Source organism: Simochromis diagramma, unplaced genomic scaffold, assembly GCF_900408965.1.
Source record: "Simochromis diagramma unplaced genomic scaffold, fSimDia1.1 OVJJ01000320.1, whole genome shotgun sequence".
NCBI classification, from domain to species: Eukaryota; Metazoa; Chordata; class Actinopteri; order Cichliformes; family Cichlidae; genus Simochromis; species Simochromis diagramma.
Window position 1 is genome coordinate 1,109,168 of NW_024386773.1, and position 24,781 is coordinate 1,133,948.

Below are 24,781 nucleotides of genomic sequence, written 5' to 3' on the forward strand. Positions count from 1 at the left end.
TATACTAATTGAGAAACAAAGCAAAACATAACAACACAATCAAATATCAAATACTGTATCATGTAAGTGAAGGGCAACTTCAGAAGAATGTCAGCTTGTTTCAGCAACAGGAGTATTGCTCATTTTATTCATTCACAAGCATTGTAGCAACTTGTTAGCTCAGCTAAAGGTTGCCAAATACACACAATTAAAAAAAATACACATGTATACACATACAATTCAAATATACATAGTCGTACAGAATATGGACTCTGCCATAAACTCTGAGTTTTACTAGCTACGAGTTACAACACAATAACAACTAAAACATCACTCCACACAGAATGCTCTACATCTAGTTTTCAGTGTTTTAAATGAAGTGTCAAAGAGGACGGAACACAATTATCAATACAGCGGCTAAAGACTCTAAACGGAGGCGCAAATAAAACAGCTAAAACATTTCAATGAACTTAGTAAGCATATGTAATCAAGTTGTTCCTCTTGAAACATATTCGTACATGACTGCAACAAATATTAAGGCACTTTAACTTAAAACATATGCTTTCTTATGCCTTAAAATTCTAAGTTGTCAAAAGTTGCCCGGTAGTAGTCATGGTGTCAAATTGAATCCACTGTATTTTATAAAATATTTGAATACCACTCATATTGTACAAGTTTGAAATCTTTAAGACGGCTGAAAAATAATTATTTGGACTTTTAGTTTTATATTCAATTACCTGTGAGATGGTGTGTTGCTGTCTATTTTGGAGAGACTTTTAAATACAACTCTATATATTTATTTTGAAATAAACCTTAGTATCGTTAAATTACCAACTCATAATTTTAGGCCACAAGATATAAACTCAGGATTTTAAGTTCTGAAGCTAAAGTAGCAATTTGCCAAAACAAAGACAAATATATCTATATACAGTGGCATGATGAATAAAGTTGAGTTAATTTCACTAAACTACGCTGTGAGTTTTTTATAGTTCTCAAGGAAAACAAACACAACAGAAGACCTACTTTGCAACAAAACAAGGGAGAGTGGCGAACACTATTGAAAAGACTAGTCATTACATAATGCAAAAGGATGAAAGTGAGTTGTTGTGGATTAATTCTGCAAACTGGGGGTAAACTTAGACGGCAAAGACACAATATCATGATGCCAGATTTATTGGCTGTACTGCACATGGGATTGTTGCTCCTCCTTACGTGTTTGACTGAGGCCTAGTCTCCTTTTCTCTGTGGCAACATTTGAGGAACATCACCATTGCACCTTGCCTGCTCTTCCTGTCTGGCTGCACTGAGCAGGGAGAGTGCAGTCTGTGTTTCCGGAGCCTTTTCGCTGCAACCACCTTTCATGTTGGCGGCAACGCCGTCGCTGCCACCTGCTGGAGGAGCAGGAGCACCGCTTGGTGCGTTGGGGTCAGCTGGAGCCCCCGTGGCCCCAGAATCGCCCTGCTCAGATGCTCGAAGTCTCTTCATGAGAGTAGTCACTCTAACAGCTTTCTGTGAGTAACGAAAATTTAGTTCATATAAGATGATTACATACAAGGAAATACATTAGTCCATCTTTTCACTTGTGCTCATCATTGGCAACTTCACTAGCCACTTCATTAGGCACAACTGTTCAACTACTCATTAATGCAAAAATCAATCACATGACAGTATCTTCATGTATTTAGACATGTAGGCAATATCCTTTTGTGCATTGTGCTCTACCTACATACAAGATGTATTCTAATATCTGTAGGTACTTTATATATATTTATATTGTGTGTATTTATAATACAATATAAGATATAATATATAATCATGTAATATAAATCATATAAAACATATAATCTATATTGTATTCTATTTGTCGAACCCTTTTTTTGGACCATGACACCAAAAAATATCCCTAATTTGTGTACAAACTTTGGAATAAATGCCATTCTGATTCTGATCCACTGAGCAACACTGGGAACCAGTAACTCAAGTCTTGAATGCACATCAAAACTTGAACGACATGGGCTACAGAGCAGCTGAAGACCACACCATGTGCCACGTCGCTCAGCTAAAAACAGGAAACCGAGGATACATTTTTCACAAGGCTTATCAACATTGGACAATAGAAGATTAGGAAAAAGTTGCCTGTTTGATTGTAGGTTCATAATTTTGTGTAAACAACATTAAAGCATTCTTCCTTGTGTAAACAATTCAGGTTGCCGTTGGTGGTTTAACAGTCTGCGGTAATTTTCTTGGCACTTTGGGCCCCTTGGTACCAACTGAGCATTATTTAAATGCTACAACCAACAGTTTGAAAGCAAGCAGGTACCATCGAAGTGTGTCTATTCTAAGAAACAGAGTCAAATAAGAGTCATTTTATGGATAAAGAAATATGTTTTAGACAATTTATACAACTAGATATAGCCTGCTAGTTGGATCCTGGGCCACAACTGAATATAACGTATGCATTTAATGTATGTAATACACTAAACATTACATTAATTATGTAATTACATTACAGCATTAATTTAATGATGTATACTTCATATGAAGGACTACCTTCCACTTGGCTTTAGCAAAGTTCTTTTCAATTTGTGCACAAACGCCATCCTTGATGTTCTTATCTGAGGCAGCATTGCCAGAAATCCTGAAAATAAGTAACAAAAGAGAGATTTTCCTCCAGTGCCAATCTATTCATCAACTTCATAATTTAACTTGTATTCATGGTACTGTTTACATTTGATTTTGGTTCTTTACCATTCATGGGCTATGGCTTCTTGTGCCGTCAATCGCTGATCTTGGTCCACTTCCATTAAAGATGCCACTAAGCTTTTGGCTGTAAAAAAATACAAATAAAATAAACAAACAAACAAGAAATAATATAAAAAATTATTTATACCTTGGACACATCATTTGCAATCTGCCTATTGCAGACACACAAACATGCAACCTTGTTTCCAAAAAAGATCAGGAGTTGTGTGAATTCATATGGGTTACATATCACTTGAGTGCAGATGACCTGAACATCTCAACTCAGGATGTGTTTTAGAGAGACCAGCCGGATGTAGCAGTTTGAGACAGCTGTAGTAAACTAGTCTGACTCGAGTCATGTGATTGCTACTGACTCTTTTAGTACAGAGTCACACTGCTGGATTCTGTCCATTGTCTAACATCTATATGGCAGTATGTTCAAAAATATTTAGACAGTGCTGAGTTTTGAGGTTTGCATATACTGCTGCTCATACCCAATCACTACCTGACTCATATACTATGATGCTGGTTTTTGAACAGTGAACTAATACACTAATATACTATAATATACTAATATACTATACTAATGCTTCATCCATATTTTTTAATAACAACTTCAAATTTTGTTTGGCATGCCAAACAGCAAACTCGTCTACTTTTACTATATATATGTGTGTATATATATATATATATATATATATATATATATATATATATATATATATATACATATATATATATATATATATATATATATATATATATATATATTAGGGGTGCAACGATACACAAAATTCACGGTTCGGTTCGGTTCGATACTTTGGTGTCACGGTTCGATATTTTTTCGATATAAAAAAATGTTCATGCCTTTTTAATTTGTCATTTATTAAAAATTATAAATATATATTTTAACTCAAAAGTACAGTTTTTAAATTTAATGTTGCTGAAACAAAAGTAATTAAAAAAATATATCTCAGGGCTCTCAAAATTTCAAAATCCCTGGTAGCCCTTCGGGCAGGGACTCTTCAGTTTTTGGTAGCCCAAAATAAATGTAAGTAGCCTGAATAAGAAAGAGAGCAATTTTTTGATTGATGTTTTGTTTCCTGTTTTGTTTCCTTTACAATATTATACATTAAAGTATAATATTGTAAAGGAAACAAAACATTAATCAAAAAATTGTTGAAACACAAATTACAACATTGTATAAAAATTACAATCATCAACTCAAATACTTGGTTCTAATTGAACAGAAATTTCTATGAACTTGTAAGAACTGTGTAGGACATGAATCAGTCTGTGTCAGATCCTGAATTTGAAATTTCCGCTGAAGTCACGGGTAAGAGACAAGTGGAACCAAGATCTAGGCCATTTGCTTTTTGAAGTTTGCAAAGACTGCTAAATTTTGCCAGTGGTAGTTCACTCTTTGCAACATAGTACGCTGTTCTAAACAGATTTTTCAGGTTTATTTTTAGTATGTTATTTGCAATTGGTGTTTGTTCTGGGAAAGATATTGCAGACTGAGCAATAATGCATTTCTTGCATTTCTCATGGGTTCTAATGGGGGCCTTTCTTAAAATGACTGGTCCCAGTAACAAAGGCGCTTGTCAACTCAGAAATCGAGAGAAAACTAACAACACACCCGGCAGAACATTATGTTATTTACACGGGTGCACATAAGTGGTCCGCATGTGCTCATTCGCTGTCAAAATAAAAGACGCGCACCAGATAAGAAGTTGCGACGCGCGTTTGTGTCCATATAAAAAGCACTGTTTTTGTCCGCTAGAGTGGGATTTTCACGGCACATTCCGCAACACATCTCTGTGCGTTCATCATTTGTTTGAAGCCAGCTCACCTCCTGCAACCACTTTTCCGAGAATACGCGCTTCTTTTGTGGTTCGGACTCTTTCTGACATTTCTTTGGAGGTAGAGGAACACCAAAGTAATTGCTTAAAGGAGCTTCTTCGACATCTTTAAGAGTTTTAAACAAATGTCTGTCCTCCTCCAGAAAATCTTATGTATGCAAACACGCGTTGCAACTTCATATCTTGTGTGCGTTTTTTTTTTTTTGTTTGTTTTGACAGCGAATGCGCACCTGCGGACCACTTATGTGCAGCCCCGGTTATTTAGCTCGTCATATTGCAGCCACAGAAATTATTTTGTCCATGAAACCATAAAGCTGCACTTTCTTTTTGCCTTATAGTCTGATTTGTCATAACTTTTCCGTTTTGTGGTAAACTTTTCTTTGGCTGTCACTTCTTCACCCTGACCTCTCTTATTTGGCTCAGCAGAACTAAAATATATATCCTGCTGCTTTTACACACGCACTCACATAATGGTCAGTGATTCTCTGCGTGATCAACCTCTCACATGTTTAAGCTTGCTGCGGGAGATTTCACTTGTCATGTTTGCATAGTAAGCTAACGATTGATAAGACGATGTCAGAGGAATTGGTGCGCAAATTATCATCACTCACAGATCAGTGCTGTCGCTCTCTATACACAGTTCGCGGATTGCAAAGTGAAAGCAAAAAACAAGCGCAAATTCAAACGCGATTTCAATATGTCACATATTGACAGTGGCTCATCGATGCCAATGACATAATTACCCAGCTACATTTCCGAAAGAATGCAAAAGCATTGACATATATTTTTCCTTCCTACAATAGCCCGATGGGCAGGGCAGAGATAGATTTTGGTAGCCCGACTGGAAAAATCGCTAGCCCCGGGATGTCGGGCTAGCGATTTTGCAAGCCCTGTATCTGATTGAGGAATCACTCATCTTTGGAAAAGAGAGTTTATTACAGAGAAATGGCTCTTTCCAAAGTAAAAGCTATACTATCCGCTTCTTCTGGGCTATATTCTCAGCAGCATATTGTAGCGGGTCAGGGCTGTTCGGGGTTCTGTTTGTACAGTTATGTTTTGTTTATGTTGCCATAGTGACGGGTGACGCCCTCTCGCTGCGACGGTGTGTCCTTCCGGGGTCAGAGGGCGCCCTGTGTGTTGTTGTTGTTGTTGCTGTGCGGTTGCCGCGCTGAGCAGTTAGCTAGCGGCAGTGTTCTTCTGCAGGTGTCAATAAACGGCTGTGCTCCCTGGCTAGCTCACGGGAAGCAAGACCAAACGACACCTTCGTCTCCTCGTTGTCTGAGCTCGCCACATTGGTGTCAGAAGTGGGATGATGGTGGCACCCCATGTTCTGACCCGAGTGACTTTTCCCCCGCCGGTCGTGACCGGCCGGTGCGCCAAAAGAAGGCACCTGGACATTTGCAAAGTGAAAGCAAAAAACAAGCGCAAATTCAAACGCGATTTCAATATGTCACATATTGACAGTGGCTCACCGATGCCAATGACATAATTACCCAGCTACATTTCCGAAAGAATGCAAAAGCATTGACATATATGTGTTACCGAGCCAGATCCGCGGCCCCGAACCGTAGTAAGGAAACCTCTGGCAGTTACTTGAAGGTTCCGTAACTGACTCGCAGCCGGCAACAGCTTACTATACGTGTCAACTCCGCTAGCAAGAAGATCGAGGGAGACGTAGGAAACTGCTTTACCGAACCTTTATTTCTCCTCCACGGTACGAACACCGCGTACAGTGGGCTGAAACAGTTTACTCACAGCGGGCATCGCCGATACAACTCTGGCTGTCGAGGGAGTTATTATATTCCTTTTATTTACTTTCTCTTCGTCTCTTCTGTAGTTAACCGTTACTCTTCCTTTTTCCTTCTCTCTTTTTCTCTCCGCCCCGCACACATTTCCCATCAGGCTCATCCTTAAAGGGCCACGCCTGTAACATATGTTTCCTTCCTATGATAGCCCGACGGGCAGGGCAGAGATAGATTTTGGTAGCCCGACTGGAAAAATCGCTAGCCCCGGGACGTCGGGCTAGCGATTTTGCAAGCCCTGTGTTACAGGTATGGCCCTTTAAGGATGAAGCCTGATGGGAAATGTATTCGGGATGTGTGTAGCGGGACTGCCTGGTGTGTGTGTGAAGAGAGAGAGCGGAGAAGGGGAAAAAGTAACGGTTAGCTACAGAAGAGACGAAAAGAAAATAAATAAAAGGAATATAATAACTCCCTCGACAGCCAGAGTTGTGTCGGCGATGCTCGCTGTGAGTAAACTGTTTCAGCTCACTGTACGCGGTGTTCGTGCCTTAGAGAAGAAATAAAGTTCGGTGAAGCAGTTTCCTAAGCCTCCTTCGATCTTTTTGCTAGCGGAGTTGACCTGCATAGTAAGCTGTTGCCGGCTACAAGTCAGTTACGGAACCTTCAAGTAACTGCCAGAGGTTTCCTTACTACGGTTCGGGGCCGCGGATCTGGCGCGGTAACACCTGTATCTGATTGAGGAATCACTCATCTTTGGAAAAGAGAGTTTATTACAGAGAAATGGCTCTTTCCAAAGTAAAAGCTATACTATCCGCTTCTTCTGGGCTATATTCTCAGCAGCATATTGTAGCGGGTCAGGGCTGTTCGGGGTTCTGTTTTACAGTTATGTTTTGTTTATGTTGCCATAGTGACGGGTGACGCCCTCTCGCTGCGACGGTGTGTCCTTCCGGGGTCAGAGGGCGCCCTGTGTGTTGTTGTTGTTGCTGTGCGGTTGCCGCGCTGAGCAGTTAGCTAGCGGCAGTGTTCTTCTGCAGGTGTCAATAAACGGCTGTGCTCCCTGGCTAGCTCACGGGAAGCAAGACCAAACGACACCTTCGTCTCCTCGTTGTCTGAGCTCGCCACATTGGTGTCAGAAGTGGGATGATGGTGGCACCCCATGTTCTGACCCGAGTGACTTTTCCCCCGCCGGTCGTGACCGGCCGGTGCGCCAAAAGAAGGCACCTGGGCCCTATTTCAGGAAGCCGGTTTAGTGCAAACTCTGAGTAAGTATACCCTGAGTTAACGAAAACTCTGGGTTTTCGGTTTCACAAAGCGAGTTTAGATTAATTCTGAGTGAGTTACTATGACGACACACTCCGTGAAGCTAACCTGCCCCCTAGCAGGTTTACTTCAACTAACCCTGACTTTCTCCGCCTCTTTGTCGGAAACCTGACTGTAGGAAGTGTCAGACATGGCGTGCTCCTTCCTTGAAGAGCCAGTAGATGTTGAAGCCCAAATTCTCCGCAGAGCTCTCCGCCGGGAGGGAGTGATTAGAGCGCGTTTGGACATTTTATCATTTCCTGATGATTTTCTGTGTGAACGTTACAGTTTTTCAGCACAATCTATAATTTATTTGAATAACATCCTCAGGCCTAATATTGCTCATGTGACACATCGCGGACATCCTCTCAGTTCTGTACATATTATTTGTATTGCACTTCGGTTTTTTGCAAACGGGAGCTTTCTGTATAATATTGGTGATGCTGAGCACGTTTCCAAGGCTACCGTCTGTCGGGCAGTCAGGAATGTTACAGTTGCACTGAAACGTCTCCTGTACTCGTTTGTGGTGTTCCCCGGTCATAGACCCACAAGATTTATCAAAGAGGGATTCCACAAAATTGCAGGTATCAGGATGAACGAAACTTAATTCATGATGTGGTGATATTTGAACTACTACTTAAATTTTACATTTATTTTCAGGGTTCCCAGGCGTGATTGGCTGTATAGATGGCACTCACATTCCAATCATTGCTCCTTCAGTAAATGAAGGAGACTATGTGAACAGGAAGTCTTTCCACAGCATTAATGTACAGGTACATAGCTCCCTGTAGCATTTCAAACTAACAAATTATTTCATTATAGTAATGGATGCTAATTTGTGTTCTCTGCACTGTGAAGATCATATGTGATGCTGCCAACATTATCACAAATGTGGAAGCCAACTGCTCAGCCTCTGTGAGTGGTGGTGGTGGAGGACCCCCACCTGTTTTTCGGGCCTCCGCTTTTTTTTCTGTTGGCTATAACGGGTCACATTTGAGCATACAGAGTTAGCAAATATGTACTTGTAATGTGCTCAGATAATTTCAATAAGTGCTTACAGAAAGGAAATTAATGTAGCCTCTAACTGCAATTGATTTACATCGGACAAACAGACCAAGCACTATGGCTCATAATACAATTACACCTTACCTGTTTGGACTATATTTTTACATTTCATTTTTACTTGCTGCCAGGAACGTTTGGGGCCTGTTGGGTTGCACCTGCGCTCACATCACATCACAAAATCAAATGTATAAAATAAAAAATAAAATAAAATATAATAAAATAACGTGTTAAATGGGTGGAAATCCCTAGATCAATGTTTAAATTAACACTCACGCATTGACTCTGTCGGCTTTGTTTTGCCATGCATGCTCCCTTTCTTTTGCAGCTGAGGCTGCGTTACTTTTTTTCCGCGGAATTTGCATGTTATCGGCATATGCTGCCATCAGAATTTCGGCCTCAAGCGCTGTAAAATACATTGACCGCGCCTTCTTTCCCTCCGTCTCCATGGTGACTCGCTTAATCTGTGCTCCACTAATCAGGGCTTTATGTATCCTCGTGCGCGCGCTTAATTTGGGGTTAAAGCAACTCCGCGTTGACTGAACTAATTGTTATCAGCCTTTCTGAAACGGAATATTCCGAGTTGGACAGTTCGGGGTTACTCAACCCTGAGTATCGTTTTTCACTCTGAGTTTTCTAAACCGGCTTCCTGAAATAGGGCCCTGGACATTTGCAGGACTTTGTGTGGGGCAATGGGGTCGTCGGGGACGACTGACCCCTTAGGTGGGGGCTATGTAGCGGGTCAGGGCTTTTCGGGGTTCTGTTTGTACAGTTATGTTTTGTTTATGTTGCCATAGTGACGGGTGACGTCACGCCCTCTTGCTGCGACGGTGTGTCTTTCCGGGGTCAGAGGGCGCCCTGTGTGTTGTTGTTGTTGTTGTTGCTGTGCGGTTGCCGCGCTGAGCAGTTAGCTAGCGGCAGTGTTCTTCTGCAGGTGTCAATAAACGGCTGTGCTCTCTGGCTAGCTCACGGGAAGCAAGACCAAACAACACCTCCGTCTCCTCGTTGTCTGAGCTCGCCACAATATTAAACATATCAGGTCCCCATAAGGAGAATCATGTGCTAACGGCTGTCTAAATGACTCGGGTTAAGTTTGTAGCATGCATGCTTGTTGTTTTTGTCTTTGCACTAGGATGATGTCGGCGTAAATGTGCAGTCATATTCGTTGTGTTCCCACTAGTGCTGTCAGCGTTAATCTCGTTGAAATGACGTTAACGCCACAACATGGCAAATCTCCGTTAACGAGCTACCCCTGCGTGGGGCTAGATGGCCAACACGTTAACGAGCTAACTGTGCTAACACACTAGTTCCCACCCATGTAATTGAGCATTGCGTGGCACATCCAACATACTGTTTTACTTTAGTCCATGACCAAAATAATTCCAAACGCCAGATCTGAATGAGGGTGGGGGAGGTTCAATTTGCCATGTTGCAAGGAGAGCTTAACTTCTGTCTCGCTAGCTTGCCCTGCGCTCTTCCTTCTGACGATGCTGTCTGTGTTGAACGCTCAGTGGATCTGCGCTCGACAGTGCAGCCTAGGCGGAGTAGTCGAACGCAGATTCACTGAGCGCTCAACACAGACAGCATTGTCAGCAGGAAAGTTGATAAAATAAATTACAAATTTTGTATTGTTTGATACATATGCGTACCGAACCGAAAGCACTGTATCGAACGGTTCAATATCCGTATCGTTGCACCCCTAATATATATATATATATATATATATATATATATATATATATATATATATATATATAATATGTAATCTTGGAAATTTTAAATGTTCTGGACATTGTTAATATACATCTGCCTATTCCTCTGGACTTTCATATACCCCAGTGCTACTTTAGAAATTCCTTTACATATTTAGACAGGCTAACCTTCATTCGACTGCAATAAAAAGCATTTTCACATGCTTTGGATGAAAACCAGAGTTTAGAAAATTGCAGAGCCCGTCAAAATGTGGAACAGTGTTTTAAGATGTAAGACAGGGGACACGAAATAGAAACTCTTTGCAGCCCTATATAAAGAGAGACATGTGTAACAGGGTGATCGTGGCTCAAGAGTTGGGAGTTCGCCTTGTAATCGGAAGGTTGCCGGTTTGAGCCCCGGCTTGGACAGTCTCGGTCGTTGTGTCCTTGGGCAAGACCACCCGTTGCCTACTGGTGGTGGTCAGAGGGCCTGGTGGCGCCAGTGTCCGGCAGCCTCGCCTCTGTCAGTGTGCCCCAGGGTGGCTGTGGCTACAATGTAGCTTGCCATCACCAGTGTGTGAATGGGTGGATGACTGGTTGTGTAAAGCGCTTTGGGGTCCTTAGGGACTAGAAAAGCGCTATACAAATACAGGCCATTTTACCATTTACCTAATAATAGTATATATAGTATAACAGTAACTTATAATAGGTAAATGGAAACATATGGGAGAAAGGTCTGATTCAGGGAAATTACCACTTGCTCTAAAAGCATAAAAGGCTGCCGCTAATAGAAGCTTCCTTCAAATACAGTCAGTTTGGTAGATACATGTTGCCAGTACTGGACTGGACCCCCATTTGAATTCAGATCTGCCTTAATGGCATAGACTTCATGGCATAGACTCAACAAGGTGCTGGAAACAATCATCAGAGATTTTGGTTCATACTAACATGATAGCATCATGCAGTTGCAGCAGTTTTGTCAAACACATTTTTTATGTGACTCTCAGACCAGCTTATCTGGCACAAACAACTATTGCCACATTCAAAGTTGTCACTTATATAACTTCTTCCCCCCCCCCCATTCTCATGCTCATTTTGAATTTCAGCAAGTCATCTTGACCATGTCTACATGACTAACTGCATTGACTTGCTGCCATATAAATGATTAGACTTTTGCATTTTTGCATGTGCTGTAGAGTCAGTATACCTAATGAAGTCTGTAGTGAGTATATATGCCTGCTGCTGTCTGAGGCTAAGGTAAATAATGGTCCTGATCCCTAAGTGAGAACATACAGGATTTTTTGTTTGGTTTTTGGTTTGCATTCTGTTTTTTTTTTCCTACATTTTACACAGCATCTCAATTTTTTTTTTTAAATTTTATAAACAAGGTTGTACAGTCAAATACATTGAGTGTCTCTTACCAGAGTCTGAAATATCATCCCAGTATGGGGAATCAAATTCATAATCCCCTGACAAAATCTTTAGGAAAAGATTCTTATCACGATTATCAGAGTCATCTTCTTCAGCATCATCATAAAAAGGAGGGTTCCCAGACAAACTAATGAGGTAGAAAAATGAGGATAAAAGAATAAGACTTTCTTCCACAAAACTCTAACTTAAGAAAACAAAACAAAACTTGTAATACAAGATACTCTAAGCACATTATGAGTCACTTACAGTATATACATGATCACACCTATGGCCCAGCAGTCCACCGGTCTTCCATATCTCTGTCTCGCCACCACTTCAGGGGCTAGCAGCAAAAACAGGTTTTAAGTATTTTGGCAGGTTTGCACTTTATAGTTAAAAACTAAAGCAGTACAAGATGAATTTTATTGATCTGAACTGATTTTACTCACCAAGATATTCAGGAGTCCCACATGGATCTTTAATGAGTCCATTTTCCAGTTTTGCCAACTGGAAGTCGCTGATAACAATTTTGGAGTGCTTCAAGCGATTAAAGTAGACCAAGTTCTCCAGCTGGTTAAGAAAATGAAAGTTTGTTTGTTTCATAGAAAGCATATGATCTTAATGAATGCAACATTATTACAAGGTGCTCCCTGCATACAGTAATTTATTTGGCCAGTGATGACATGCTGTTGTTTTTCACTAGGTGTCAGCAGTGCAGTACCTTAAGGTTTCTGTGGACGATTTTCACAGAGTGCAGGTAAGCTACAGCTTCCAACACCTGCCTCATAACATTGCTGGTGTCCCTCTCTGAGTAGTAGCCTTGATCTAAGATCCAGTCAAAGACCTCTCTGCCTGTAGCACTGGCAAAACAGGACACCTAGATTTAGTACGTCACTTTTTGATAATACTCCAAAACATTTCACAGATTCAATAAATCATTTCTTTTGTGAGAGTTGAAGAGGTACAGTGAGCAACAAATGCCCCAAAACTACTCACAGCTCCAGGAAAATAAAGTACTCTTTCTTTGTTTCGAAGGCGTCAACCAGCTGAAGGATGTTGTGATGTTTTACCCTTTGAAGGGAACAGGAGAAAGATGCAGTGACGTAGGTGAGGTTACATGAGAAATAACTGAGTCAGAAAGGATAACAAAATCTCAGTGGTACTCTGTAAAACAAGAGCATAAAACAAGGTAAAGCTGTGTAACTGCAACAGGCAGTTTTTTCCATTACGTCAAAAACTGCCAGCATGGCATCACCACGGTCTAGCTCATCAGAGCGTGAATTTTTAGAACACCAACTAAAACAGTGCAGGCCTTAGTCAAGCAATGACAAATCACCACAATAATATGTCAGTTCTGGGTTCATAAATAATCAGCATCTAATGAATTCCTTATTAAACTGATTTGGGACCAAGTATGCTGATTGTTATTATAATTTCTTGTCAGTTGCTGGTGGTGTTGACCTTTATTATGTATTATTTTTCATGCAAATGTGACAATTGAGTCCTTAGACATCACAATAGGCCCACCGAATGTTACGTGTCATAGAATCTCAGGCTTTTAAAAATAACGTTTTACAGGATAAGAATGGTGAATCCTAACCAAAAATGTTTTTGGTTCTAATTTTGTCAGGTCCGATACCCATTTGTCACTAATGAAGACCTCATCTTAAAGCACAGCTAACACACTACTTTTATTTTATTTTTTTAAAGTGATGAGCAGTAGTTTTGTTTTTTTACTCATCAGTAAACACTAGATTTAAGCTGCACCTCTTGTGCTCTAATAAACATTTACAAAAGCAGTCCATGTGGGATAAACCCATGTTTATGGTAATGCCATGCCATCTACTGCAATAGTTATGCTCACTGATCTCTCTTTTTCTTCTTCTTCTTCTTCTTCTTCTTCTTCTTTTTCTTCTTTTTTTTTTTTTTTTTTTTTAGCAGATTTTCAATATGTTAAAAAGGCATAAGTCATAATTTGGCTGCAAAATAAATATATATTAAAAGGATTAAATTAAGGAGTTTACTTCTCAGCTTGGTAGATGGTAAGTAAATTTTGAACATCACCAGACTTATCCTTTAAGCAAAAACAAATATGTATGAAACTTGCAATCTGACTTTACTTGACTTTACTCTGTTTGTCACTTTTGCAATATACCAAACTTGAATATTTTGGCTTTTTCACCACAATGCCCCCTTTTTGGTATTTTTGGCTGAACTCAGAGATAAATGGTCATTTCACATCAGCTTTGCTTCACTGCCAGGTGGCTTCCACACCCCTAAAGCTCTGAAATGAGCAGCACCATACTTTACTTACATCTTCAAGATCTTAATCTCATTCTTGGCAGCTTTCCTGACTTTCCTTCCATCCTTTTTGTGGAACTTTTTGCATGTGTACATCTTTAAGGTGTTCCGGTCCTTCGCCCGGAATATCTCACAAAACTCCTCTCTGTGTCAATATGGAAAAAAAAGCAAACATATATCATATTATGAGTCAAATTCCTCAGAAGTCTGTACTAGAGATGGCATGATACCACTTTTTTATGTCCGATACCGATATCATAAATTTGGATATCTGCCGATACCGATATGAATCCGATATAGTGGATTTTTTTTTAATGAATAAAACTGTTTGTGGGCCAAAAACAAACAAGAGAGACGGACTCACGACAGAAAAGCCGATCAGCTGATCATTGATAAGTTTCATGATTGAAGTAGCAACAGGAGAGGGAGGGGAGAGAAGAGGCAGTCGCTCCATATACGGTTGTTAAACTTAACGTGTGAATGCTTTACAAACATTCAGAGATGAACTTACACACTTGCTTTACTTCTCTCTGGGATAACTTTCTTGGAGATGAAATGCCGGTTTGGCAGCACGTAGCGAGGCTCCAAATGCTCAATCAGACCACCGACAGGTCTCGCACGCCACAGCCGCTCTATCACGTGAGGCATACTGCTCCGACGTGCTAAGGTTCTGAGCTGATTTATGCCATGTCGCAAGTTTTGTGAGGTGCTTTTGTGATATTTAATGGATCAGATTACATTTTTTATTTCTCTCCGATATCCGATCCAGTAATTTACGTCAGTATCGGAGCGATACCGATACGTGATATCGGATCGGTCCATCCCTACTCTATACACACTTGTCAGCATTCAGATAGGGAAAAATTTACTCACGATTTAACAATTTGTCCGAGGTCATACTTGTCGGTCACCTCTGAGGGACTGTTGTAATCCTTCTTCTCCCCGAGTGTCAAACAGCCAAATGGCATGGCAGCTCGTGCCCTAGCCGGGGAATATCTTGCCAACACAACCTGCCAACGATGGGTAATAAGTGAAGAGATAACATATGAGTATAGCTTTGTTTTGAAAGATATCGGCATAGTACATAGTATTTGCTAAATACTGTAAACAACATTATTGCACACGAGTTTTAAAAGCTGTGCTAAAAATTACTTGAGAAAGAAATAAACTGTTTCATTAATGACACTAAAAGAAATGGGGGAATGGTTTCTCAGCGATGCGTTTAGCATTAAATGAGTAAATGCAGTAAATCAGTGCACACATTTGCAGGAAGCAAAACTCTCTTTCTCTGGAATCTTTTTGGTTGTACATCTGAGACTAGGCAGGCATAATTGAGCTTGTGGGAGCAAATTATTTCAAATTACCACAAGAGCAACACAACATAAAAATTAAAAATTTCAGTAATCTTCTTCGGGGAACTCAGTGAGACCGGCAAGCGTGCTTCTTTCCATCCTGCAGTGAGTCAGCCCTGTACCGCAGGAGCAGCAGCTTTCATTTGTCTGTTTTCTGCAGTAAAGAATATTCAGGTGGATCTGACCTTGTGCAACAGCTGACATTTTTTCTGCTTTTGTATATGCTAAAATGCTTAAAATTTGGAAAAGCTGTTGCCCTGTTGGCTTTGAAATAACAAGAGAAAACACCACAATATTAACATATAAACCCGTACATGTTCACTGTCAACCAGTAGGAAGAATTCAATTATAAGAATTAAGAAAATATACGAGAAAATCTATTAGAGAATAATATTATTGCCCAAGTACTGTACTACAACAAAGTAAGTGGTAGTTTATGATCACAAAACTAATGAATAACATGCAGTGTAAGCCACATGGCTTCCCAAAAAGAAGTTCAGTGCCTTCGTTCGAATACGTAACTGTGTGTCAGACAAATATTATAATGCTGGAAAATGTGAAATCACATAGGATAATTTATTAAATGCTTATCTTTTTTGGTCAATCTTCCCAAGGACACCAACAGAGTAATGTAAAACAATTTAGACTCTAATAATATAGTCTGTGATTTATACAGTAATTTTATGGTTTGAGTCAAAACACTGACAGGTTCCAACAATGTGTATTAGTTCTCCATGTTCCGTGAACAACAGCTTCCACACACATCATGTATGTGATCCATCCATCCATGCATGGGTGGCGATTGACTGATTGGAGCCCATCAGAGATGTTACAGGACAAAAGAGTGAAAAGCTGAAATCCTGGGTACAGCCTGGACAGGTTGCCAGTGTATTTTCATGCAGGTTTTATTTAACTCAGTTCTGCAGAAAATCCCAGGTTCTGAACCACCAATTAATTTTCTATAACACAAATATCGATATGTTGTAAGATAAACAACATAAATATGAGAATTTTCAGTATATGGGAAAAAACTTTTACTAAATATGTCAATCATACATCATAAATAACCTACAGCTTTCATAAATACAAAACACTTTGAGTGCACTGGTCTCTCTAATGACCAAAATAACAGAGCTTACAAATACATAACAACATAAATCCTTAACTGTAGGATAAATGACTGCATGCAGGATGACATTTCCAACTGTATGCCACAAAAAGCCCAATAAATTAAATTCACCCACATGAATTCCTCTAACAGGTTTCTATGCCAATTTCACAGCCTGGCTACATAACCCCGCTGCTTTTTTTTTCATCATGAAAATTGGAGCACTTTTATGGACACAGAGTGATCTAACACTGGATCATTTGCTATAACGTGTTCTCAGAGCAACGGCATTTTGTGTTTCGCCTTTGCTTTGAATTAGTTATCTACTTTGCTTAGAGACTTTCTGTCTTGTGAGATCAGTGCAAGCAGCTGGTGGTCAAAGTGTTTACCAGCTGGGCTTCTGGTTTCAACTCTAGGTTAGAACTCAAACTTTTCTTTGAAATTACACTTAACTTTAAATTCTGATAACCTGAGCTGATGCGGCTGAACAAGTCCACAACTGCCAGCTAAAATTACTGATGACATAGGATCTGTGTGTGGATAACAGACTATTTTTTTGGCAGGCCTTACAATGGAAGTAGCAGCCAGTGCAGAAGAGTGGGAGTACAAAAATTCTGACTGAGGTGTTGAGTGATAGCCTCAGTCAAGACCAGAGATAAAGATTTCTCCCGGCTGCTGCATCCAGTAATATCTGTAGTACAGCAAGGTGTAACATATTTTAAGAAGATGTTCTTTCAGTGCACTTTTTAACAATGTACTGCTTAAGAGTAATTGTGAATCAAGATAGCACCCTCGAGTCGAAGACACTGGGATGATATAGGTGACCAAATGTTCTCAAGGTGACTCTCCAAAGACATCTATGTGAGATAGTGATGCTGCAGTATCTGAGCTCCTTATCTTTTCTAGCGATATTCCAAATTTTAGCTTCTTTTTAAGCAATCTAAGAAATGACATAAGTCAGGTTAATATGTCACCATAAGGCTATTTAGTGGTTTAGTGGAAAGACACAGTTTCCAACTTCTTTATCGCTTGGATTTTGTGTTTGCAAAGTGCTCTTTCAGTAAACAAATTGATAACAATTCTAAAATGCAGCATCCTTTATTAGACTTCAGCAGATGACCTTTATTGCATTTTTTACACATCTTCTATCTCTACTTGTATGTACTGTAAAATTTTTGATGCATGAGGTTCATATCATTAGTACTAGGGTAAGCAATGCAGTAGGTAGTTACAGTACAACTATTATTAATTTAAGAACTATGTAATTGTGTGTGAATAGGAATGCGGACACATTATGCAAGTTACCAGCATTTCTAAGTCACTGTTACTTATGTGGTAAAAAGTAATCCACCCACTCTTTGACTACAAACAGGCCACTTTTATTTTGAGCACGCTAAAGTGAAGGTGGGGGTCAACTTGGAGTAGCCAAAGGGATCAAGTCTCTTCTTTTCAGCCATTACTTTTTTGTTATTTAAGTCCATCCCAGACTTTACTCAAGGTCGTGTTTTTTCTTCAGTGTGCACAAGCAGGAGATGTTTCCTGGGGGGTGAGTGAAAGACCGAGAGTGCTGCAAACTAAAAGCACACGATCCATCTCCTCCTGCAGAGCTCTAGCCTAAACAATTCCATACTTCAGTTTACCATTTGCCTGGTGAAAATGCAGAACACAACAGCGTGGCTCTCCTCTGTCCTAAAGGGGCAAGCTTTCACTTCTAGAGCATGGGGAGCATTTGAAAGATATGCCCAAGCTAAATCACATCCTCTGCATGAATCTGACAAGAATAATACCCAGACTCACCATTAGCATTTTCTCTCACTCAGATTGATACAACTCTGTTGTCTGGGTATCAGAATAATTTCTTTTCATTATACATACACCAGTCCTGTAAGGCTCATTTAGACCAACGGAAGAAAACATACTACGTATGTGAGGACACAAACGCACACATTTTGCTTTCATTGGTTGTGTTTATTCAACCAGAATTCATGATCTTATTTACCCTCACTTATAAAAGGGCTTGAACAAAAACTAGGCCGCAAGCATATTTAGTAAGGTCTGACCAGAGTTTTAAGAAACAAGCATTTTATCTCATGGCCTCTGTTTCTCACCACACAGCCAATAGCTACCGCAGAAAGACAGACGATATCATGAATGCCAAGCAGAATTAGAAGGTAAGGCGGATGTCAGATCAGTTAATACAATTATCAGACCTCACAATGAATCACAGATCCCTACACCTGTTCTCATAAGCTTGAGTCACAGGACGGCTCAGCAAACAATAAACAGAAATATGGCAAGTTGGGCAGAATTTTGTGTGCACATGTTTTTCCCCTTTCAAAGCAATCTTTGAGATAAGAAGCAGTTCTTCAGCAGAAGACAGAAAAAAAAAAAGACAGAAGACACTTGACTATTGCTGAGTCAGGGGTCTTTTATCTATGCTTTTTGAAAGAGCTGAATGAAGTGCTCTTCAGTAATGGGGATGTAAATTATGTCTCAAATTAAGTCGCTGAGCTCAACTTAAAAAAAGAAAAATGTAACTAGCGACACCCTTGGTGAATAATGACAAAGGCAGAGCGGTGTGATTAGATAACAAATTAATAAAAAAAAAAAATGATGTCACTGTCCAGCTGCTGACTGGTAGCATAAAGTAGTAGCTCAGGTTATTTTGTTTTCAGTAATAACAACTTTAATATACAGCCTACAAAGCTGACAGTCGTGATGCGTGGGGTTTGAATAGACACCTTTTTTTTTTTTACAGAGGTTTTGCAACATTAAAAACCAAACACAAAAAAACTCCCATTTCTATGCTGAAATGGGATTTAAACAAAAGTGAACAAAAAGGTCAAAAATGTATAAAGAAAAAGAAAAAATGATCCCCCTGAACTTGAATGTGATGTATAATATCTGACAAGAAACCAAAAAGCAATTTGTGTTTAGGTCTCTGTCCTTTTCATTGACTTTGTTGTTGTTATTCACTAGCTGGAGTTGCATTTATTTTATTGATAGTGACAGTGGGATGAAATGTATGTATGTTACAAAAATGAAACTGTGAGTACACTGAGCCATAGAGCTGCAGTCGCATAATGCTCCCACTGACCCTTTATTAAGGAAAATAAATTACGTACATCTGGAACACATTACCAACTGGACATGGTCCTGCCACAAAGGGTACTAAAACATAAGCCTTTGTCTGTAAATATCATCCTAGGGCACATCTCAGCTGCCTACCACCGGTCTAATTTTGAAGAATAAGATTAATAAGGATGGATGGCACTTTTTCACACTGCGTTCCAGCAGTTGCACAACACTGCCTAACCTTAGGGGACTATTATGATTCAAAATAAAATCTTTGAGGGATGAGGCATGTCTGCGTTTTTGTTCTGCTCATGCTGATGTGAGTTTGAGAAGAAAAAAAAGCCTGGAAATTTGCATTATGCATTATATTCTAGCAGTTAAAAATGACAGCAATATATCAGAATTTTAAAATAATCAGTGTTTTTAAGCAGTCTCACCTAGGCTGCAGTGCCTGAATGGCATGAACGTGTTAAGTTTAAATATGGCTAAAAATAATAACCATCATCTGCATTCAGTAAAAAAAAAGTATGACTGTGGAGCTGGGTGGAAAAGATTTGTATATTTTATTTTATGTGTTAAAATACTGAGTTCAACACAGTGCCAGAAGTTTATAGCTTGCAATTGTCTTTTTTTTTTTTTTGTAATTTAATGAATTGGCATCATGAATATGTACATGAAGTAATTTCATGTGTTTTTATGTGTTATGCTTCACTCATTTTGCTTTATTAAATAAACTATTATCTAATAAATCCTAAAATACTAAGACATTACATGTTCAATGTTCCTGCAGTGACATTGTATTTATAATCCATCTTATAACTGCATGTTGTTTCACTGTAATAAAGCTTTGTCTCTTTTGGTCTTCTAAGCAGCATAATTGATATGCTGAGTCATGTTGAACAACTGTGATGGAAATTGGATGATGTGTACCGATTTTCCCCAAAGCAGACGTTCATTTTACGGATACTATTTACTGTCGTTGCCTTGTTTACTTGTTTTATGTTCTAGTAGACCACTAGTACGCATACTTCACAATGTAATGGGTGTGTTTGTGTAGGAGGTAACAACTGACAACCTCTGAAGGCAGTTTGGAAGAACATAAACCTTTTTTTTTTGGGGTGGGGGGTCTGGAGAACATTTTTTTTCTTTTACTGTGCTTTTGTTGTTAGGTTTGCCCGTGACATTTTACAGACATGACTACAAGCGTCCTTATTTATTCCTTATTTATTTATATATTTATTTTTAAATAAATGTTTCTTGCTGCTATTTTGGAATTGGATTGTTTGTCAAAGCCATGTGAGACAGTGGCAGCAGGCCAGAGCTGTGGATTTGGCCACAGCTGAGGCTCTTCAAAGGAAACTGCTTGGTGACAGGGGGCAGATGGCAGTGATAATATCTGAGCCAAATTTTATAGCTTGTAATGCTTCATTTATGATTAAAATGTCCCTCTTGCTAGCTGTGAATGCAAAGCACACATTAAAATTTTTCATTTTCTGACACATTAAGGCAGAAATGAACACAGGCGAAAGAAAAGTGTTTGTTTTTTCCCCCCCACCCAACCCCACCCCTCCTCGAACGGCAGGTCCAGTGAGGTGGAGAAAATTGTTGAGTATGAATCAGTCCTTTTTTGTGCTTGCTTGTGCAATGCATTGACTCGTACCATTCAACTCTTTTCTGAAGCATCACTGGCTCATCTTACCACTTTCTTCTGATGTTGTTTTGTTGCCATGGTTTCCAAGAGCTACAGTATGCATTGTGGCACCGTCTGTACAGAACAGCTCTCTGTGCTCTCACTGGCATTACTCCCCAAAACCACTGCCACTTCATGTGACCGAAACTCTATTAAAAGAGTTTACAGAACGAAACTTCAAAAATATTAACCGAGGTAATTAATCGAGAAAGATACTGAAGCTTGTTCACCACAATACTCTGATACTATACCAGAGCGGTGTATGACCCAGTTATCAGACAGCTACTTTAACCTACTGGAATGCACCACTGCATAGAAATATTAAATTCAGTGTATAGCTTGCTACATGAACTGAAAACCACAGCTCTCTTCAGGTAAGCCCTTTCCACACTCTTCTCAGTGATGAATCTTTTACTGTTTCTTGGAAAGAAGAACCACCAAAGCAGAGTGTGGTGTGTCTACATCTCTGTTTGTAAATATATGTAAATACTGGATATTCATACATGCACATTCTAATATGCATTTCCAAATTCTGCATTTAAACACAGCATCTCTTATCACTGTATCATTGTATCAAGTCTCTTGTTTTCTGCACCAGGTTTCCCAAACTTCTGTGCGCTAATTACAAATTCCCACTCCTGTAATGCTGTATAATTGATCCAAATCCATAATGACTAAAATGACACGTCACTGCAATCCTTTCAAGAGCCACTACAGGTATACAAGGGCACCCTTATGGCTTTCTTTTTTTAAAATGGTTTATTCTAGGAGACAGTCACTTGGACTGTTGTGCTTCTTCTGGGAAAGTGTTCAAAACGTCAAAGCACTCTCCCTCCTTCTGGGGTGTAAGAAGTGGTGGCCAAAGTAAGTGGGGATTGTAAGCTCGCTGGCTGTGAAAAGATGACAAATAATGACAAGGAGGCATGGACACCGCGAGACTGTTAAAATGTGAACTGAAGAAGTACTGCAGTCTGAGTGCAGGGAGAAGACGCCTTATGTAAATCTGGAGCGCAGTTTGAGCAAGTCTATGAACTACCGCTTCAAAATTTTAGATTTTGAATTAAGTTATGATAATGAAGAGTATAGGCAAACTTGCCATCGGCAGCAAAACCGATTTCACCGTTATTAGTCTTCCTATAGGAATACACTGACAGCCCAATAGCTCATGCAGGTTTAACAGTTTATGCATAGCTCAAAAAATGCGCTTAGCACAGGTTCGTCCGATGTCACCGATCCTGCTGTTTTCTGAAATCACGTGAGAATGTCTGCTATTCCTACCAAAATGTTTAATTCCTCCAAAAGTTTTCAAAACATCTCGGCTGTGTTGTGTTTTGGTATCAAAGACGGTCATTCGCGTTACTGAATAAATAAACCTCGGAGAACATCCCTCAACAATTTCACTTATCGGTTTTTTTTTTTTCAGTGTTTTGCAGTCTTATGACACTAATCCAAATTACGCAAACTGTACTCACTTACCTTCAACGAAGTCAACTGGTACTCGGTAATCCAAGTCTTTGCGTAATATTCGAGTATTTGACTGCGGCTTCACTTTTCTTTGGATGCATCCACTGATGTCCCAGCGTGCTATCACAGAGATATAAGATACTCGAGCGTTTCCAACAAGTCAGCGTATTCACGGGAGTATTACGTGAACGTTTGATGGTAACCGCGGACTATGATGCAGAAAGGAGGGGAAGCGTGTGTGCGCGCGAGTGCGACCCACTGTGTAGCAGTGTTTGGAGCACTATATACGTGCACCACTGCATCAATTATGTTTTGAAAGCAAAGTATATTTAGGGAGATGTCTCAAAATGGGGCTTGGAGGAACAGGAGAAAAAAGCTTCTTTTTTAATAGAACGAAAATCTCGTTGCTACTTCCACGAGGAAGACTGGAAGTAATTCCATTTTAAATGGCCATTTCCTTTCATTAGATTTCTTTCATCCCTGAAGAACGAAGGGTGCAGCCTACCTTTAGGGTGAACTTTCAGTACACCTTGTGGTTAACCAAATAACAGCATATTTAGTCATGAAATTAGAGTTGCAGGAAGATACATAGATAAAGTACCATCATCAAAGATCAAGTAATCCTGCAAGATGTTTGACTGGAAAACATCTCAAGCACAAGCAGCACAATTCCATCATGTATCAACGAGACTAGGGCAGTACCTTCAACTTCACAAAAACTGCAAGCTGTCTATGATATATTTTCCAATATATTTCCCAGAGTATAGCCTATACTCATGTTAAAAACCACCTGCTATGTTAAGCAACTGACTAGGAGGCAACATGCTTTCTCCTTTATTTCTCCACAGAGCGCATTCATATCCATTTTTACCAACTTATTAAAGTGTATTGATTTCTGATGCCTTTTAATTTGCTGTGATGAACTGGATTGAAGGTTTATGTCCATGCAGCTTGATTGTCAGATCAAACCGAAAGCCAGGGAGTACAAGAATGCCAGTCCAAAGTATCTTTGGGAAATAACTGGCAGTAAAGTGAGTAACACAAGATTAGTTTAGTACATTAACTGTATCCCTTATCCAGAGCTGCTACACAACATAAAAATTAACCTGTGCAAGAAAAAAAAAGGATCACCAAGCACAGTTTTGTTTTTCATCTCTTGAGCTGATACTGGTACAGGGCTCACTCAAGCCTCTGAAGAGGTGATTACATGAGGTAGAAATAACATTAACAACACACTTCTGGAGCAGGTGCTATCCTCAACCTCTTCACAGACCGTGTGGGTGCTGTGTGTCATGGTGAAATTGCTGAAAATGCGCAGGTTTGAAAATAAACATCTATTACGTGGTTCTTTCCGCTCATATTTTTAATGCATATAAAGTTTAGTTAGTTTAGACAACAGAAATCTGTCATTTTTAGAGCTCGCTGAGTGCAGTGAAAACAGATATCACCATAAGTAACTTTGCAATTATGTACAGGTATGCAGAGGATCTGCAGGGATTTTAGATTGTAGGCAGACTCTGTAGCACTGCCTTATATAACAGGAGTGTCTCTCCTTTCCGAAAATGAGTAATGCCGCTAAAAGGCCATTGGGATAACTGGAAAGAGTGTGGTGGAGCATCTTTAACCTGCTCCCCACCTACCCACAAAACCACCTACTCTCTCTTTTCTGAATCCCTGTAATATATGGCTCTCCAGAATTCTGGTTATCTTAGGAGTACAAGTTGTGCTGTATCACAAATCTGAATCCTGAAATTCTATATACTGTTGTCAAAATTTATAAACTGCTATAGGTTTAAAATCCTCTCTCCAGCCATCCATTAAATTTTAAAGTGGAAAATCAAGCATTTAAAGCCAAAAGAGCTCAGAAATACAACTCCCACTAAAAGTGCCGCAAAAGAAGCACCTTTTCTAATGAAAATTAACAAGACTGCATGGAGTTTTCATCAAAAGTGAGGCCTCTGTATTTCCTGAAAACCAATATTTTTAGGTAAAAGATATTTGGAG

The 24,781-nt window shown here is 39.6% G+C and overlaps 1 protein-coding gene across 1 annotated transcript; it reads right to left on the reverse strand.

The window, feature by feature from the left end:
- Positions 1–90: 90 nt before the first annotated feature.
- Positions 91–23,047, reverse strand: camkva (CaM kinase-like vesicle-associated a). The gene is made up of 11 exons (XM_040001956.1): positions 22,790–23,047; positions 14,962–15,098; positions 14,102–14,233; positions 12,784–12,858; positions 12,509–12,647; positions 12,237–12,357; positions 12,055–12,130; positions 11,799–11,935; positions 2,728–2,806; positions 2,530–2,617; positions 91–1,488 (listed from the first exon to the last, which is right to left on the reverse strand). The coding sequence occupies exons 2-11, from the start codon at positions 15,054–15,056 to the stop codon at positions 1,207–1,209; spliced, it is 1,224 nt and encodes a 407-aa protein (XP_039857890.1). The 5' UTR covers positions 15,057–15,098; positions 22,790–23,047; the 3' UTR covers positions 91–1,206.
- Between the last annotated feature and the right edge of the window lie 1,734 nt (positions 23,048–24,781).

What these genes read in the sequence shown, in the direction of transcription:
- camkva (XM_040001956.1), bottom strand. Translation starts at nt 15,056, where the DNA reads ATGCCATTTGGCTGTTTGACACTCGGGGAGAAGAAGGATTACAACAGT. An exon ending in TGGGACTCCTGAATATCTTG is followed by an intron (nt 12,131 to 12,236) that starts GTGAGTAAAATC and finishes TTTTGCTGCTAG; the next exon opens with CCCCTGAAGTGGTGGCGAGA. An exon ending in GAAGCCATAGCCCATGAATG is followed by an intron (nt 2,618 to 2,727) that starts GTAAAGAACCAA and finishes ACTTATTTTCAG; the next exon opens with GATTTCTGGCAATGCTGCCT.